At 33.4% G+C, this 18,248-nt stretch overlaps 1 protein-coding gene and 1 non-coding gene across 2 annotated transcripts in view; both read left to right on the top strand.

Moving 5' to 3' along the window:
• The window catches only part of TMEM135 (transmembrane protein 135), a 215,770-nt gene that overhangs the window by 17,116 nt on the left and 180,406 nt on the right, over window positions 1-18,248 (top strand). Inside the window, exons 2-4 of the mRNA XM_019739636.3 lie at window positions 4,191-4,318; window positions 6,712-6,804; window positions 16,814-16,847. Coding sequence (XP_019595195.1) covers window positions 4,191-4,318; window positions 6,712-6,804; window positions 16,814-16,847 — 255 coding nt within the window. The remainder of the gene's footprint in view (window positions 1-4,190; window positions 4,319-6,711; window positions 6,805-16,813; window positions 16,848-18,248) is intronic.
• LOC141572627 (U6 spliceosomal RNA) lies at window positions 12,108-12,214 on the top strand. The gene has a single exon (XR_012497935.1). It is a non-coding gene; the product is annotated as a U6 spliceosomal RNA (small nuclear RNA).

The following is an 18,248-nucleotide window of genomic DNA, read 5'->3' as shown; positions in this document are numbered from 1 at the left end:
GGATCGGCCCTTTTCATTCAGAATAATACTGTGGAGATTCGTCAAGGTTGTTTCCTGTATCACTAGCTTGTTTGTTTTTATTGCTGAGTCGTATTCCATGGTATGGATACACCCCAGTTTTTTAACCCATTCGCCTCTTGCACGGCATCTGGTGGTTTTTGATTTTTGACTGTTACAAACAAAGCTGCTGTAAACTTTTGTGCACAGATTTTGTGTGAACATACATTTTCATTTCTCTATGATAAACACCTAGGACTGCAATTCCCGGGTCATATGCTAGTTGCTTGTTTAGTTTTTAAGAAAATGTCACACTGCTTTCCAGAATTGCTGTGCCATTTCACATTACCCCCAACAAGGCATGAGTGACCCATTTTCTCTGCATCTTTGTCAGTATTTGGTGTTTTCAGTATTTTAAAATTTTAGACATGATAGTTGTATAGTGATAGCTCGTTGTAGTTTTCTTTTTTTAAATTAAATTTGTTGGGGTAACAATGGTTAGTAAAATTACATAGGTTTCAAGTGTGCATTTCTGTAATATATCATCTATATATCACATTGTGTATTTTCATTTCCATTTCTTTAATGGCTGATGTGCTAATTTTTCATTTGCGTATCCTCATTGGTGAAAATATCTGTTCATGTCTTTTGCCATTTTCTAATTGTATTGTTTGTTTTCTTACTGTTGAGTTTTTAGATTTCCGTATATTTTCTAGATACTGGTCGTTTGCTGGATATGTAGTTTACAAGTATTTTTTTCACATTTGTAGCTAGTCTTTTTGTCTTTTTAATAGGTCTTTCACAGTTAACTTTTGAATTACAAAATTACACTTAATTTTGAAATGTAGTTTACAATTTTTCCTTTTGTGAATTGTGCTTTTGGTGTCAAGTCTAAGAACTCTGCCCAGCCTTAGCGCACTAAGATTTTCATTGATATTTTTTGTCCTATATTTCTGTAGTTTGATGTTTTACATTTATGTCTATAAAGCATGAGGCTTAGATTGAAGTTAAAATATATTTTTTGTTTTGCTTGTGGATGTCCATTTACTCTAGCACTATTTGTGGAAAAGGCTGTCCTTTCTCCATGGAATTGTGTTTGTACCTTGTCAAAAATCAGTTGGATGTATTTGTGTAGATCTATTTCTACGTTCTCTATTCTATTTCATTAATAGAATAATTTGTCTTTCTGCTAGTATCACAGAGCATGATATCTGTAGCTATATTATAAGTCTTGAAAGTGAGTCCTCCTATTTTATCCTATGTTTCAAAGTTGTTTCGGCTTTTATAGTTCCTTTGCTTTTCTATATAAATTTCAGGATAGTCTTGTCTATATCCACAAAAATCTTTCCGAGATTGTGATAGAAATTTTGTTAAACCTATATAGCACCTTGGGGAGAATTGTCATCTTACCATGTTGAGTCTTCTAATCCACAAACATTTATTTATGTAATCTTTGGTTTCCTTCATCAGAATTGTGTAGTTTTTACTATTAGTCCTACACAAGTGTTGTCAATCTTTTCCTAAATATTTCAGTTTTTTGAGAAGTTATAAATGCTATTGTATTTTTAATTTCAGTGTTCATTGCTCTTATACAGAAATACGAACACTTTTTGTATGTTTATCTTATGTCCTATGCTTTTGCTGAACTTTTTTTTTTTTCAAAGATTTTATTGGGGAAGGGGAACAGGACTTTATTGGGGAACAGTGTGTTTTTCCCAGGACTAATCAGCTCCAAGTCAAGTTGTTGTCCTCTCAGTCTTAGTTGTGGAGGGTGCCCCTCAGCTCCAAGTCCAGTTGCCATGTTCAATCTAGTTGTGGGGGGCGCAGCCCACCATCCCTTGCAGGAGTCGAACTGGTAACCCGGTGCTCAGAGCGGGGCTCTAACCAACTGAGCCACCTGTCTGCCCCTTGCTGAACTTTTTTTTTTTAACTTTCTTATTTAATTCTAGGATGTTTTTTTTTTATTACTTAAGATTCTCTATTAGACAATCATATCATCTGCAAATAGGGGTAGTTTTATTTCTTCCTCCCCAGGAACAGAGGGGATTTTATTTTTTTTTCCTGTAACTACTTGAATATATAATAAAGTACCAGATTCTGCCCATTGTTCAGTCTAAAATGAAGGAGACATTTACATTTCAAAATCTGAAGATGTTAGGGGAATGACCATTAGAACTGATGAGATAATTGAAGATCAGGGAGTAATTGAAAATGATACCAACATTTTGTTCCTAAGTAATTGGGCAGATGTAATGCTACTACTTGAGGTAGGAAACTCTGAAATGAAAGCATTTTTGGGAAATATAGCGTGTTCTACTTTGATGCCTGTAGTATATCTGTATTGACATGTCCAATAGACATTTGAAGTATGGATTAAGAATTTAGGGGAGAGATTGGAGGTATAGTAAGAATTCCTACTTTGAGATGATAGATGATGCTGTGGGAGAGAGCCTATGTAGAATGAGTAGGGATATGAGGAAGAAATGCTAACAAAGAAATAGCATCTAGAGATATGATAGGACAACGAAAAGAATGTACTGACACAGAAACCATAGAAGCCTTTCTGGTCAAAATTCTACCTGTTCGTCAAGATTCATCTTTGAGAGTTCAGTGAAATCTTCCAGACATCATCACCTTTCCAGTCCCATCTCCGTTAAATCATTCCCTAATATGTGTTTTTAGAGCATTTCCTTCCACCTGTAGTGTAGCACCATTGCCATATTGTTTCTGTCCCTGTGTCCCTGTCAGGATTTTATGTTTCTTGGAGGCAAGGATTAGATCTTATTCATCATTGTTTTTCCTGTGTATGGCATAATTCTTAATAACAATTTGTTTTATTGAATGAAGTTGTGGATGGTCAGTTTCAGAGGCTTCAAAGGGATAGAGTAAGAAAAGAACTGAGAAGAGGCCATTAGATTTGTTGGTCACTGACCTTAGGTCAAGTGTTATCTCTAGGACCCTGGGGAAGTAAATGGAGAGTTCGCTAGTCTTCCTTTGCTCCAGTCAGTCTTGCCTTTTCTATATTCCCTCCCTCATTCCCTAATTATGTCCTTCTAACATTTGTTCCTTTGATAATATTGTTTTATCATGATGGAAAAGTATTCCTTCCCAGTGACCTGTGAGAATTCTACTATATTCTTCCAAATTTAGCTTATATCCCCTTCTAAATGAAACTGCTGCCTGTATACACTCTTTGCTAACTTTCCAAAGCACTTTGTATGATATTGCTAATACTTACCCATTCTTCAATGTTTCTATGCATTTCTTACATAATATTATGATTCAGATGATTCATATGATTTTTATTTCCTATAACATTAAATTGCACACAATAAATACTTAGATTGCACGTCTTGATTTTTAAAGAGCATTACTAAATTATCTCAGGGCTTTTTTGTTTTGTTTTAATCGAGAAACCTTTCTTTTAAATTCAAAGTTCACACACACACAAAACCCTAAAGAAATACATGTTTTCCATCTAAATTTAAAAGATAAGTCACGAAGATTCATAAGTTGGTATTCTTTATAAAATATTTCTGTGATAGACATCTGCAATTCTCTATACAAGAACTTGTTCCTGTTTCTGTGTTCTAGTTGCACATGGTATCTACCCATATTATGCTAGGTTCTCAATATTTGTTTTTTGGGTCTTTTTTTTTTTTTTTTTTGGATGACCTCCAGTAGGTCAGAAATCATTCATTTTATTTTTTATTTTTTTTGAAAATAACAATGAATTTCTCTGCTTTCTCTCATTGAAGTTTTCTAATGCCTAGTCTGATGATATTCATAATGTAATTTTGTTTTGGCATTCAACTTCTATTTGAATTATACTTTTTTTTTACATTTAAAAATATATTTTGTTTTTAAAAATATATTTAAAAATGCATTTAAAATTATATTTTGTTTAAAAAAGTGTAAAACTTTTTTAAGACATTATAAATCTTTACCTCAACATTTGGTGGTTACTTATTACATGACCCACATTGTAATTTCTTGGTGTATATTTTACCCATTATACCTTCAATAAATTAAAGTGTCTTCTGTCTCAGGAATTGTATTTTTATAGAGGAACCAGTATAATACCAGGGTTTTTAATTTTAAAATATATGCTATTATTCAGTAGCTTCCATGTAAGAGCTAATTTAAGTAGGAAAAGTTGGTTGGATTAAACAAAAAAGCCTTTCTCTTTTCAGATTGCAGCAATTCTCCGGAAACGAAAATTAGACTATTATTTACACAAACTACTCCCTGAGATCCTACAATCTGCTTCATTCCTGACTGCTAATGGGGCCTTGTATATGGCTTTCTTTTGCATTTTAAGGTTGGTACTCATAATCACCACTGGAGGTTAATGCAAATTCCTTTGTTGAAACGGAAACAAACATGTTTATATAAATGTTGTGCAGGTCACTGCTTGTATATTCCTTTTTTTCTCTCTGAAATGACATTTATTTATCCCAAAGAAAGCTTGTAAAACAAGGAGTTGTGGGCCTCACGGCCAAAGGATATAATATAAACTTCAAGTTATTGCTGTGATTATATAGCAAAAGTGCTTTAAGTATTATACATTTTCTGAGGGCTACTTACATTTACCAAGTTGCTGGTGAGGATTTCTTAACTTTTCAATTCCATAGATCAGGAATTCAAAGCAGTTGTCAATGATTTACATTAAGTCCATATACAGTCAACAGACTTCAAAAGGACTATAAAATGCTCATGTTTATATATAGAACAGTAAATTAACTGATGGCATGTCCTACTAATGAAACTTTTGGTCCTTATTCAGTCTTATATACATTACCTGTGTGACATGTATCATACAATGTAGATGCGGTTAGAGTTCAGTTTTTAGTACTGTGATATACCTAACATATTTATTAGGTATTTTACTTTTTACCTTTTTCCCCACTGATTGTTGAAAACCCAAACTAGTGGTTTTTTTAATCTGTCAAATTTAAAATACTAACTTCACATTATCCTCATATTAGTGTTATCTAATTAGTGTTGCCCAAAGTTATATACCTGTGTTGCCCACAGGTATATTTTAACTGCAATTAAAAATATAATTTCCAATTTTTTTTTAGATATTTTTTTTTTCCCCTCAAAACTTTAATAAACTTTTAGATTGTGCAGAAAATAATTGATAGGGTTTATACTGTTGAGTAAATCATGCCCTTAAATTGACTTGAAAATCTGTGTAAGAAACTGTTCATGTGATCTCTGGAAAGTTTCTAACACTTTCTAAAACTCCAAGAATAAAATTATAAGATAATTAGGCTTTCAAAAATTACAGTAATAACAAATTGCTTTTGCAGCATATTTCTTTATATTCTGTGAACCTATTTGGTTACGTTGTGGAAACATAAAATACTTCTAATAAGGTAACACCTATGTTCCTCCTGCAACTGAGTCATTGAGTAATTTTTCTTTAATTTTTACATTCAGTAACTTAAGTCCTTTGTGGATTTTATGTTAGAGGGAGAACGGCTTCCAGTCTTCTCAGGCAGAAGATTTCTGATGTCTGTTTGAGAAATATCCATGTTATTTATGCTTAGTAGATTTTCTAATTTTTTTAAAGCTAAGCTTCAGTTAAAAAGATCATTGCATCTATGATTCTTGATGTATTAGGTTGTTGCCAAAGTAATTGCGGTTTTTGCAATTTTTTAATGTTTTAAACTACAATTACTTTTGTACCAACCTAATATATGTATTTTTTCCTATGATGTATCATTTAACAATTGAGCAACTTTGTTCAAATAATTTCTTATAATTTTTATGTGCTGCTTCTCCCTTTCTTAGGAACATACTGTCTTTGAAAGGAAAAAAAAAATCTTCCTAACATCTCCTAATTTTTATTTTCTTTTTAAAAACCCAAGCGGCTAATTGGCCATTTATAATGTGCGAGACACTATGCAGATTCTTACTGTCAAAGGACATATTCTAGTAAATGAAAAATTACATACACATGTAATTAAAAATATGAATTACTTTATTTAGTAAGTTCTGTGAGAAAGAGTTATTAAGGCTTGTAGAAGCAAAGAGGGAGACATTTGTTGAATATCTATTATATGTTAAAAAATAGTAATAATAATAGTAATAATTGTAAAAAACAGTTAACATTTTCTGAATAGTTTCAATGTACCGTGCATGGTGCTGGGGAATATCTCATGTAGTCCTCATAACAACTATACGAGCTAGGTAATATTATTCCCATTTTATAGAGAAGGAAACTGAGAACATCGAGGGTTTTTGCATAGTGAGCAATGTTGGATCCAGGGAACATCTGGATGAATTATTGGAAGGAGAGATGCCTGTTAGTTTGCTGTTGTAGCAGCCTGAATGATGAGAGAGGGTGAGCGCCCTATCTAAGGCTGGGCTCAGTAGGTTGGAGAGGAATTTGAGAGATTAATTGCATATGGAAACATTTAAGGGAATGATTGAATATCATTAACAGAGAAGAGGTAACAGAGAAGAAGCCAAGGATGTCTCTATGTGTCACATTTGGGTGGATAGGTACTTGTTGATGCCATTAACCTAGGGAAATAGAGAATAAGTTGCTGAGGATGGGGGAGAGAGATGATGAGTTTGGTTTTGGAATTGGAGGTGCTGTGGGACATTTATATAGAGTGTGGACTGAGATGGGCAACTTGTATTTGTAATAACTGAAATGACCAACTAGAAGTTTCAAACAAACATTCTAAATTTGAATTTCAGGAGGATACTTGGAAAATTCTACTCATGGAGTCCTGGCTTTGGTGCCGCTTTGCCAGCATCTTATGTGGCCATTCTAATTGAACGAAAAAGCAGGTAAATTTTTACACGTCTACGTATTTAATAGAACTGATTTATTGTCCCCCATGCCAACTAGAACATTTTGTTTCCTTATCGTTTATTGTAGTCCAGGTATGAGAAATAGTTCCACATGTCTTCTGGTCTTGCAAATATTTGATGGAAAATTTAATTGTTTACTAATATTATTTTTTATGCTTATTAAGCCTAAAAATATAAAGATTGACATTACAGAATAATAATACCCATTAGCCTTTGTTTACTAAAAAATTAGAGAGTTCTCTAATGTGCCTAACTAAGACACGGTATATACAAATTCGAATTTAAGATCTCCGTAACCACAATACCATTATCACACCTGAAGTAATGAACAATAGTTTTGTTTTTTTTTAATTAAGCTTATTGGGGTGACATTGGTTAATAAAATAATATAGGTTTCAAGTGTACAATTCTATAATACATCATCTGTATACTGCATTGTGTGCTCATCACCTAAAGTCAAATCTAACAGTAGTTTTCTATTATCATCTAGATCTATAGTTTGCTTCAGGCTCATTGAGTGACTTCCGTTAAATAAATGCTTATTTTTAAGGCATCTTCTCATTAAAAATATATTTTCATCTTTATTCAACTTGAAAATGTTCTATGTGAAATGATAAGATTTCTATAAAATCATTACAGTAATGTGAATTGTTTAGTCAGGTAAACAGTTGAAGATAAAGCTTTTGTATAAAAGAATTTTTGCCATTGCATGAATAATTATTGCTTACAACTGCATTGATTCCATCTCTATCACAGATAATTAAGATGGGGTCATGTATTAATCAACTTGGGGTCATCTTTCAGTTTATGAAAATGTTTATTATAGTCATTGATCCCCTTGTAAGAGTATAGATAGGTCTTATCAGGTAACCAATTTTTTACTTAAACCACCTGAAGCCACTTTTTATGTATTCTTATAAATGCAGTATTATCTAAATTTTGTGGTTCTCTGTTTGATTATATCAAAATTCTTTTGGATTATTAAAACTATTAAAATCAAAGGACTGGTAGATATTATTACAACAGCATCATCAAGTCAGCATTGCTCGAAGCTTAGGATACTCCATTTGAGAAGACAGTACAAAATAATATAAATAGTACAGACTTTGGAGCTGTACTACTGGCTGAGGACACTGCTCATTACTGTGTGACTTATATGGCTGTTCCTCACCTGAAAATGGATAGTGATAATCTACTCACACAGTTGTTCAGAGAATTAGAGTTAATATATGTAAAAGTGCATAGAACAGCGCCTGTCATATAGTATTAAGTGTTAAGTATTATTAATGTTTTCCCGAAAAGTAATGAGAAAGTTATTCTGGTGATTGTAACTTCCTGATCAATTTAAAAATATGCATATTGGTTTTGGAAATATGATTTCAAAATACGTTATTCATACATGAAACTTTAAAGATGTTTTAAACCAAGTTTGCTACATTTTATTTATTTTTAGTACTTGAATAATAAGATAGCATTGTTGAAGTTATTTGCTTTTTGAAGTTGTATTCTTTTCTGTTGATGTGTTAGTCCAGGTCTTATTTTTATAATATTTAAAAAAGTCGAACTTTTCTTTGAAGACCAACATTTGTTTAAATGCAGTAATACTAAAGTAAAGTTTATTGCTTTAAACTATAATTTCTTAAGGCATAAAGAGGTTTCTTTGAAGTAAGGTGATAACTTGGATTTTGGTTACTAGTTTATTTTCTATTCTCTTTTTACTTTTGATAGTGAACTTTTTTTAGAAAAGGCTTTCTGCTTTTATTTCCCTTAAATGAGTTATTGCACTGTTTTATTTTTATTTTTATTTTTTTTAAAGATTTTTATTGGGGAAGGGGAACAGGACTTTATTGGGGAACAATGTGTACTTCCAGGACTTTTCTCCAGTCAAGTTGTTGTCCTTTCAAACTTAGTTGTGGAGGGCGCAGTTCAGCTCCAGGTCCAGTTGCCGCTGCTAGTTGCAGGGGGCACAGCTCACCATCCCTTGCGGGAGTCTAACCGGCAACCCTGTGGTTGAGAGGATGCGCTCCAACCAACTGAGCCATCTGTGAGCTCAGCGGCAGCTCAGCTCAAGGTGCCCTGTTCAATCTTAGTTGCAGGGGGCGGAGCCCACCATTCCTTGTGGGACTCGAGGAATTGAACTGGCAACCTTGTGGTTGAGAGCGCACTGGCCCATGTGGGAATCGAACTGGCAGCCTTCGGAGTTAGGAGCATGGAGCTCTAACCGCCTGAGCCACCAGGCCGGCCTGCACTGGTGTTTTGTTGGTAGACACTGTATTCGCAAAAAATTTGTATCTGTTATAGATTATGACCTATTCTAAATATTAATTGGAATGGTTTTGCTGTTTTAAAAAACCTAATGAAAAATTTAAATCTTAAAGCTTCCTAATAAGTATAATCACATGGTTGCTGAAGAAAAATTGATCCTTACCTTGATGTGACTGTTGTGTAGTTGAACTCTTTGTGATATGTATTGATTTAGTTCTGTTGTTTATTAGGTGATGCAATTAATACCTGGCAATAGTTCTTTAGTTTTTTTTTTTGTTGAGAGTTGTGTATGTATATGTATATCAACAACAAATCCTGGTTTGGGGTCTAATTAAAAACTTTAAATTTTAGATTTTTTTAGTATTGCTCAGAAGATACTTACTTTTCTTTTAAAAGCAGTTTTTTAAAATGTTTTTGGTGTTAACCTTAAAATATACAAAAGCAAGTCTTTTTACTGCATTTTAAGGATGTCTGATCTATGTTTATCTGGAATTGTGCCAAAGTTAACTAGTAGTGTTATTTGCTTTGCAAAAGTAGTTTTTACTTATCACAAATTTTAATAAAGATTTTAATAAATTAAATATCAAGGTCCCTTAATAGATTATAAGTAATTTACAAAAGTTGAAGTTATTTATATTTTAAAATAATTAAATCTAGTGCCCCAAATGAAGCATGTTAATATATTATAGTTAATATTTTTACTTGAAGGAAAAGGAATTTATAATTGTGTCTTTAATTCACAAAGAAAATCAATGACAAGTTGGTGGAGATAGCCAGTAGGTAGCTTGAAATGTATTTAGATTCAGGAGAAGCATGGTAGTTATAAAAATAAAATTGAAAGTTTCCTTATTGGTGGTAATTGAAGCAATGGGAGACTAGAGTGTGAAAGCCCAGAATAAGATGAGGTCTGAGGTTAGAAGTTGGGAAACAACAGAGTTTAAGGAGTCAGTTGTCAATTGAAATGTGTATACTGTTCATCCTTTTAAAAATAAATATTATTAACACTAATGTATTAAAAGAGTGGAAGAAACAGAATGTGGAGCATTAGCATTTTTTTCCGAATTAGCAAACAGTGATAGTCCTAAATTTTACATTTCTAAAGCTTCTATTTAGTAGTGAAATCTTTACTCTGAGATTATACATTTTGGACTCAATTGTATAATCAGTTTTTCAAAAAGCATTTAATGAAGCAAGAACATAATGATATGGTTATACACACATATATACAGATACACATGAATTTGATGGACAAACACGCACACACTCTTAAGTAAAGATCTATCTATGTTCATAAATATATTTTCATCTGTATTGGTTTAACTTTATTTCCTTCCTATTTTTTTCTCCCTCTCTCCAACTCATCCATCCATCCTTCCATCCATCCATCCATCCATCCATCCATCCATCCATCCATCCATCCATCCATCCATCTTTCCCAGTCTCCCTCCCTCTACAGAATTAAGCAAGCTTTGCCAGCTAGTTCCTGACTCCTTGTAAGAGGACAGCTTACTTAAATCTTAATCGCATCACTGTGGGGTTCTGAGACAGCTTTGAAGTTGTTTCCAGGGTTGCTTAAAAAATTTGTGCGGCAAAGAACTGTGATCATAGTAACTCAGCAGGGAGCATTGGTAACATCTAGTTTATCCCTAGGTGGGCTGTTAAGAACTAGTCTTCTCTTTCTTTTCCTAGGAAGTGCTTTGTTTGTGGTTCAGAAAGAAGTTGTACTGATGGATTTTGTTTTGTAGAATTGCTATGGAATTTGCTTTGATTTTTAATATTAGTTTAGATAAAACTGCAGGGTGCTCAAACATGGACTGTATTAAAATATCAAAAATTGCATATTTATTCTAAGCATGCTCATGGGTTGAATTGTTAAATTACAGTTGCAGTTATGGAACTCCTAAGCAGATAATGACCAAAATGAATGAACTACATAATATGTGCATAAAAGAGTACCATGAATTTTGTCTATAAATTCTTGGCACCTTCAAGTTTCAGCGTCATGTTACCTTCACAGGAAGAAAGTTAAATTACTTCACAGTCTTCTGAAAAATTTAATCTGTATTATCCACTATACATAATAGTTTATGATCTTGCTGTAGACTGGAAGTGTATCTTATCCTTTCTTATACCTTAAGAAAGTATTTTTATACTCTTCTAAAACATTCTGACAGATGAAAATTTATTATATCTTGAAAGACTTTCTGAGTTGATTAAATGACATCTCTTAGTAAACCACTACAATGTTTAGGAACTTTCACTTTGTTTTTCTTTAATCTCTAATTTTTCTTCATCTGTAGAACACATTATCTGTCTATCTATCTATCTATCTATCTATCTATCTTATAAATATATATATAGAATATGTAAATATTTTGAATTTAGAAGTTACACCATTCTTACTGTACTCTCTGGTGACCTTAGTTATGAAAGGTGTTACATACAGTGTCTTTCAAAAGTTTGAAGTTAGCTAAAAGAGTATGAGGTCGGACAATTAAGTTTGCAAACTCATCCTAGAAAAAGTGCTGCATACCTCACTGCTGAATATCACTACAGTCACCTTCGAAGTACTCCCCTTGGGAAGCTATGCATTGATGTCAGTGCCTAGTCCACCCTTCAAAGAAATTTTGAAACTCTTTTTCTGGAATGGCCATCAGAGCTTTCGTCGTATTACCTACCCTTGATGTCTGCATGTCATCAAAATATCTTCCTTTCAATATTTCCTTTATCTTTGGGTAAAGAAAGAAGTCATTGGGGGGCAGATCAGGTGAGTAGGGAGGGTGCCCCAATACAGTCATTTGTTTACTGGCTAAAAACTCACAGACAGTGCCATGTGAGCTGGTACATTGTCCTGATGCAAGACCCATGGATTGTTGGCGAAAAGTTCAGGTCATTTTCGTCTAACTTTTTCACAAAGCCTTTTCAGCACTTCCAAATAGTAAACTTGGTTAACTCTTTGTCCAGTTGGTACAAATTCATAGTGAATAATCCCTCTGATATTAAAAAAGTTTACCGTGCTTGCTTCGGCAGCACATATACTAAAATTGGAACAATACAGAGAAGATTAGCATGGCCCCTGCGCAAGGATGACACGCAAATTCGTGAAGCGTTCCATATTTTTACCATTAGCCAGCTTTTCTTACTGACAATAAATTATTTAAAAAAAAAAAAAAAGTTTACCAACATTGTTGCAACAAGTTTTGGAACTTAATTGTCAGACCTGGTATATACACTAAAGTTTCCAGAAAAGAAGTGTTATTGCTCATGTAATTAGATACAATAATGTCATTAGAAGATAATAATACTTGGGATTTTAGCAGAATTTGAGGAAAACTTCTAATCTTCTAAGATGTTAAGAAAATTTAATTATTTTAATATTTTCCCATAGGAATAATGATACTCTGATTACACCGAGTTAGTTCCTACAGCAGTGGTTCTTAATATGTTCTTAGGCAGTACCCCTTGATGTGCACAACCACTTAAAATTTCATGCAAATTTAAGAGAGTCATCTCTTTCCCCCATCAGAAAGAAACAAAAACAAAACCAAAAACCAACAAAAAAAGCTTATCTGTGGTTTAAAGAAATATTCGACTAACTTTAGAATGTTTATTCACTGAAGTTTACCAGTCTTTTAACCTAGTGATTCTCAGCAGAATGGGAGTATTTGTGTATCAGTATCGCCTGTGAAATTTAAAAAAATTATTGTGCTTCTTGGCACCAGCCCTTCTTCTATAGGCCTAGGCCATCTTTTATTTTAATTGACACCTCCCCCTTCCCCATCACTGTTGTAGTAGTATTTTAAATATTTAATTTGGTTTTCAGAGGGAATTGACTCACTAGGAAGGTAGTGACCTATTTGTCTTCAGACTTAGGCTAGATATAGTCAAGTGTTAAATAATAAAATAGCATTTGTTTGTTGGGATGCTGAACATCTCTGGTGAAATGATGAAACAAATCACTGTTCTGATGCTCCACCCCTACCAAAGTGTAATTGGAATGGACTCTTCAGGGAAACCTACCATGAAGAGTCTGGTTATATAATCCAACATATCATGCAGATATTGTCCTCTCATTCTTGAGGCTATTGGCTCTGGGTTGGAATTCAGATAAAGCTGGGAAGGAGGTAATCTTCCTCATTATTTGGGAACAATAAATTGAAACTTGAGACCAGAACAGGACATAATCAAATAACAATACATCCTCTGCTTTTTCCCAATAGTAAGAGTATGTCAAGGCTTGATTAATCCTCAAGCCTAACCTGAGAAGCCTGTTACGATACCATATTAAACAAGTCAGTGAATTGCAGAATTTAAAGGTAATTTAGTAAAGAATATATGCTGTAGAAGTAGTGCATTAGAAAGAATACAAAACTGGAGTCAGGTGAACTGACTCCTAATTTCAGTTTGTGTTTTTGCTACTTTTATATTTTTAAGGAATCTACTTAACTTCTCTGATGCTTGGTTTTCAATAGACTGAGGATATTAGTTATCTATATTACATTTCGTAGTACTATTGATTAAATTTGATTTCAAAGTGGAATTGAATGAAAGCTCGAACTGCTCGCTGCACTATAGCCAGTAAGTTGCGTGAAAAGAAGTTGTGGCAAGGAAAGCGACTTTATTTCAAAAGCCAGCAGCTGAGACAATGGACTAGAATCATTCTGAGAAAGTACAAAATTCAGACTTCTTTTATGTCAGAGAAGGGGGAAAGTGGGAGGGGTTTGAGGTCAGGCAGTGATTAATGACTGCAGACATCTGGACATCAGCAAGGGTCCAAGGGGGATGGTGAAACTTCTTTGCTTTTGGTCAACAAACTCCAGTTGCTGTGGTCCCAGTCTCACAGTTGCTATAAATCTTTTGATAAACAATCATCATTTTGGTACATACCTTCCTTATCTCTTTGGGGACATAATTTTCAGCAGGGAGGTTGTTTGAGTAATTTCTAGACTACAGGTTAGATTCCTTTAATAATTAACATATCTATGTGCAAGACTAAGCAAAAGTTGCTAGCCATCATGTTATGGGAAGTGGGCAGGCTCGAGCAAGATGGAGTCAGAAAGACCGATTATTTTATTCTATTACAAAGTGTTGATCACATCTTGTAAATTGTTAAATTTTATGCAAATGCAAGATAATCTAATTCCATCTTTGCTTGCTAACCCTCCCTCTGTCTAGTGGCTATCTTTTGTGATTATATTTCTATACGTGTCTATAATGTGTTCCTTTTTGTAAGGCTAGGTTCCTAGTAATACTTTGTTTAATAATTCCACAACCATTTTTTTAGTGCCCATTAGATGCCAGGTACTACTGAAGGTTTGTGAAAATATAAAGGTAAACAAGATAATATATGCCTGGTAGTTAAACAGTTATATTGTCAGATAGATGGAAGCTAGTGATGAAACTGTTGTTGGATTACTGTTGAATATTAGAGACAGAGTTAGATTAGTGGAACAAATGTTTTTAAAGATAGCATCTATTTCACAATGAAATGTATTATCAAGCACTACCACCGAAATTACAGAAATTTTTAAATTTTGGTTTTATAATTAAGGATATTTTTTGTTCATATGTAATCAGCTTTTGGTAAGAGTAGGTGTCACTTGAGAAGAATTTAACTTTTCTCTGTATGTGTGACTCTTGGATGTTGGTTACCCTAATTTTTCTCTATATAATTTATTTAAAATAAGTACTCTTAGAACATCTTTAATTTAGAATTTGGTAGGAACTAATAAGATTGGTAAAGCTTAGTAAGAACAATTACAATTAAAATGTACAAATTACAGAGAAGAAGTGCTGAGGGGGCCCTACTGATCCTCTTATCAGTGATTTTTGAATTCTTCCCTAGAGGACCAATAGAACTCTGTTGTTCTGCTGAAGTACACTGGGACCTGCTGAAGAGGGCGCTGCCTGCGGGCGGGCTGGGGTGTCTCAGTGGGCATTCCCGGACTGCCTTCACCTTTCCATCACAGAAAGCCCAATATTATGTTTTTTATTTCAATGTTTTTATTTATTTATTTATTTATTTTTTATTTATTTTATTTTTTCATTGGGGAAGGGGTACAGGACTTTATTGGGGAACAGTGTGTACTTCCAGGACTTTTTTTTTCCAAGTCAAGTTGTTGTCCTTTCAGTCTTAGTTGTGGAGGGCACAGCTCAGCTCCAGGTCCAGTTGCCGTTGCTAGTTGCCGTTGCTAGTTGCAGGGGGCGCAGCCCACCATCCCTTGCGGGATTCGAAACCTGCAACCTTGTGGTTGAGAGGATGCGCTCCAACCAACTGAGCCATCCAGGAGCTCAGCAGCAGCTCAGCTCAAGGTGCCCTGTTCAATCTTAGTTGCAGGGGGCGGAGCCCACCATCCCTTGCGGGACTCGAGGAATTGAACTGGCAACCTTGTGGTTGAGAGCCCACTGGCCCATGTGGGAATCGAACTGGCAGCCTTCGGAGTTAGGAGCATGGAGCTCTAACTGCCTGAGCCACCAGGCCGGCCCAATATTATGTTTTATATATTGGTGATAAGTGAAAGTTTTTTTCTTTAAATAGGTTTTGTGTTTGAAAATGTAAGTTAGGTAACTAGTATTCTTCTCTTATTTTAATGACATAATTACAGAGTACCAGAGAATTAAAGTTAACTGGAATGATGATTTCCTGTGTTCAGTTAAATCATGCTGCCTCCATGTGGCTTTAGTAATATTAAAAATCTTACATATTAAGCCATTTTACATAACAAACAATCTAAACTGTGTATGACATCAAGATTGCATTGGCGGTGTTACTATCAAGACCTGGAAAATTGGTACTTGTTTTATATACAAAGTATTTTTTTTCTCTGAGTACTGAAAATGTTTATAAATATTTGTAATTTTCCACATTTGTTATTTGAGCTCTACCCTTAAACTCTTAAAACATTCAACACCTCTTTCCTAGAAAATAGAATGTGCTTTACTCACGGTGTCATATGCAGTATAAGTTAAATAAAGTGACTAAAGTCATAAAATTGTCCTTTGAGTTTCTACCTGAATTCTCATTAAATAAATTTGGTAAATGTGCAATTTTTCTGTAAAGTGAGTGTTTATAGAACTTTTTGTTTGTCTGTTGTCATTAGAAAGTTCACCTAGTGCCTGACTTCTCAGTTATCAATGAAGGTAAAACCAAAGTGATTTGGTCTGATTTGTAATGACATCTAATTAACAGTTGTGTGTGTGTGCAACAGATAGAAGACCTGGTTTATTTTGGATAAATTTGCAGTTAGGTCTTGACTTTTGGCAAGATGAATTCATTATGATTCTTTATTAAATTTAGTATTCTCTAGCATAAACATAGGCTAATAGCAAATTTTACTACTCTTCCTATTAATAAGTAATGTAAGACAATAGTAATTTTTTGAACTGAGATATAATAGACATATATTAGTTTCAGGTGTACAACGTAATGATTTGATATTGCGAAATGATCACCATAATAAGTCTAGTTAACAAGTACTAGGCAATAGTAATTTTAAAGAATTTAAATTAATGACCACTAAACAGAATGTTTATTGACCCTAAACAGAATGACTTATATAATCTATTTAGATCCAACTACTAGGGTACTGAAAATTTTATTCAGCATAATATACCCCTTTTTCTCAACTCCTGATATTTTGATAGATTTCTCAAAAATGATGAAGTGGCTATTAAGTCAAATTGATGCTTAATCTCTATCTCTTTTTAAAATTATTTGCAGGAGAGGGCTGCTCACAATTTATATGGCCAACTTGGTAAGTAATTTTTTTTTTTTTGTTTTTTTTGTTTTTTGAGGTTTTTGTGTGTGCTTTTTAATCTTTTTTTTTAAATTAAGTTCCCTTAAAAAAAAAGAAAAAATGAAAGCTACATAAATTTGAGCATATTCTCTGTCTCTGTTTTAAAGGATAGACTTTTAACATTTAAAAGAGCCTTGATGCCATCTGGTTTATTCCTGTCACATATGACTGAATTTTACTCATTTTAGGAGGAAAGTGGTGCACTGCCCTGTGCCCTTCATGACTTTCTTTTAAGTTTAGATCTTCGTCTTTGACAGGATCTATATCTATATCTGTATATCTCTCTATACATCTGTCATTTCATTTCATGTTTTGTTTCTGTTGCCATTTCTAATGGGAAAAAAAAATGATGTAAGGATGAGTTTTTATAAGGTACACTTTTCTTGGATATCGGAAGAGCATTGATTTTATCTCCAAGTTCTGAGTGTATTTAATAATATAATTAGCAAGGCTTCTAAATTTCTATGTTTACAGAACTGAACTTAATGTTAACTAATCTGATATTCTTTATGGTAAATATATAATCAAGATGATATAATTTTCAATTGCCAAGTTCCTATTTTAAAAACATTTATATTAAAATCTTTTAAAGTTGTTTAAATTTGAAAGGCAACATTGAAAAATCCAACTAAAAGATAATTATTTATTTCCCTAAGGATAAGTTCTTGAATTCTGTAACAAGGAAATATAGTTTAGAATTATATTTACCAACTCATTTTAGTTATGAACTATTTCATTTTGCTCTAGAGTTACCCTGTGTCAGTTACTGCGCAATGTGCTGGTGGGCAGCATAGAGACAGTTGTTGTACTTACGGAGTTTGCTGTCTAATGGAGAAGTCACAATAGAAATAATATTTGAAAAGGACTGAAAGATGAATTTCAGGGTACCGTGGGAACCATAACAGTAGCACCAAACCATTCTGGATGCTGCTCTCCTTATTTTAAAATAAACTTAAAGCTATTATGTCTGTATATTAGAATGGATTTGAGTGTTAATGTGTTTATCTTTTAGCCATGCACATGCTTTCTTATACTACCACATCGGATATACTTTAATACCCAAGTACTGTATGTAGTTTTGCACATATCTTTAAATGCTAAGTAGACTTTTAGAAACTTTTTTGTGTTGCCTGGTTTAGATGGTAAATTCCTGGAGTGAAGATCTTTGACTGTTTGGTATAATCAATGTTGGAAAATGCTCTTAAAATATGTATCTTTTTAGATTGAACTTTTTATTTTGAAATAATCACAGATTCATAGGCAGTTACAAGAAATTATTGAGAGATCTCATGTGCTATCTACTGAGTTTCCCCCAATAGTAACATCTTACAAAACTATATGGTTATCAAAATTAGGATA

Source organism: Rhinolophus sinicus, chromosome 14 (genome assembly GCF_057876585.1).
Source record: "Rhinolophus sinicus isolate RSI-liver-muscle chromosome 14, RSI-T2T, whole genome shotgun sequence".
Lineage (NCBI taxonomy): Eukaryota > Metazoa > Chordata > Mammalia > Chiroptera > Rhinolophidae > Rhinolophus > Rhinolophus sinicus.
The sequence above is the reverse complement of the archived record's forward strand: the minus strand, read 5'-3'. Positions and strand labels throughout refer to the sequence as shown.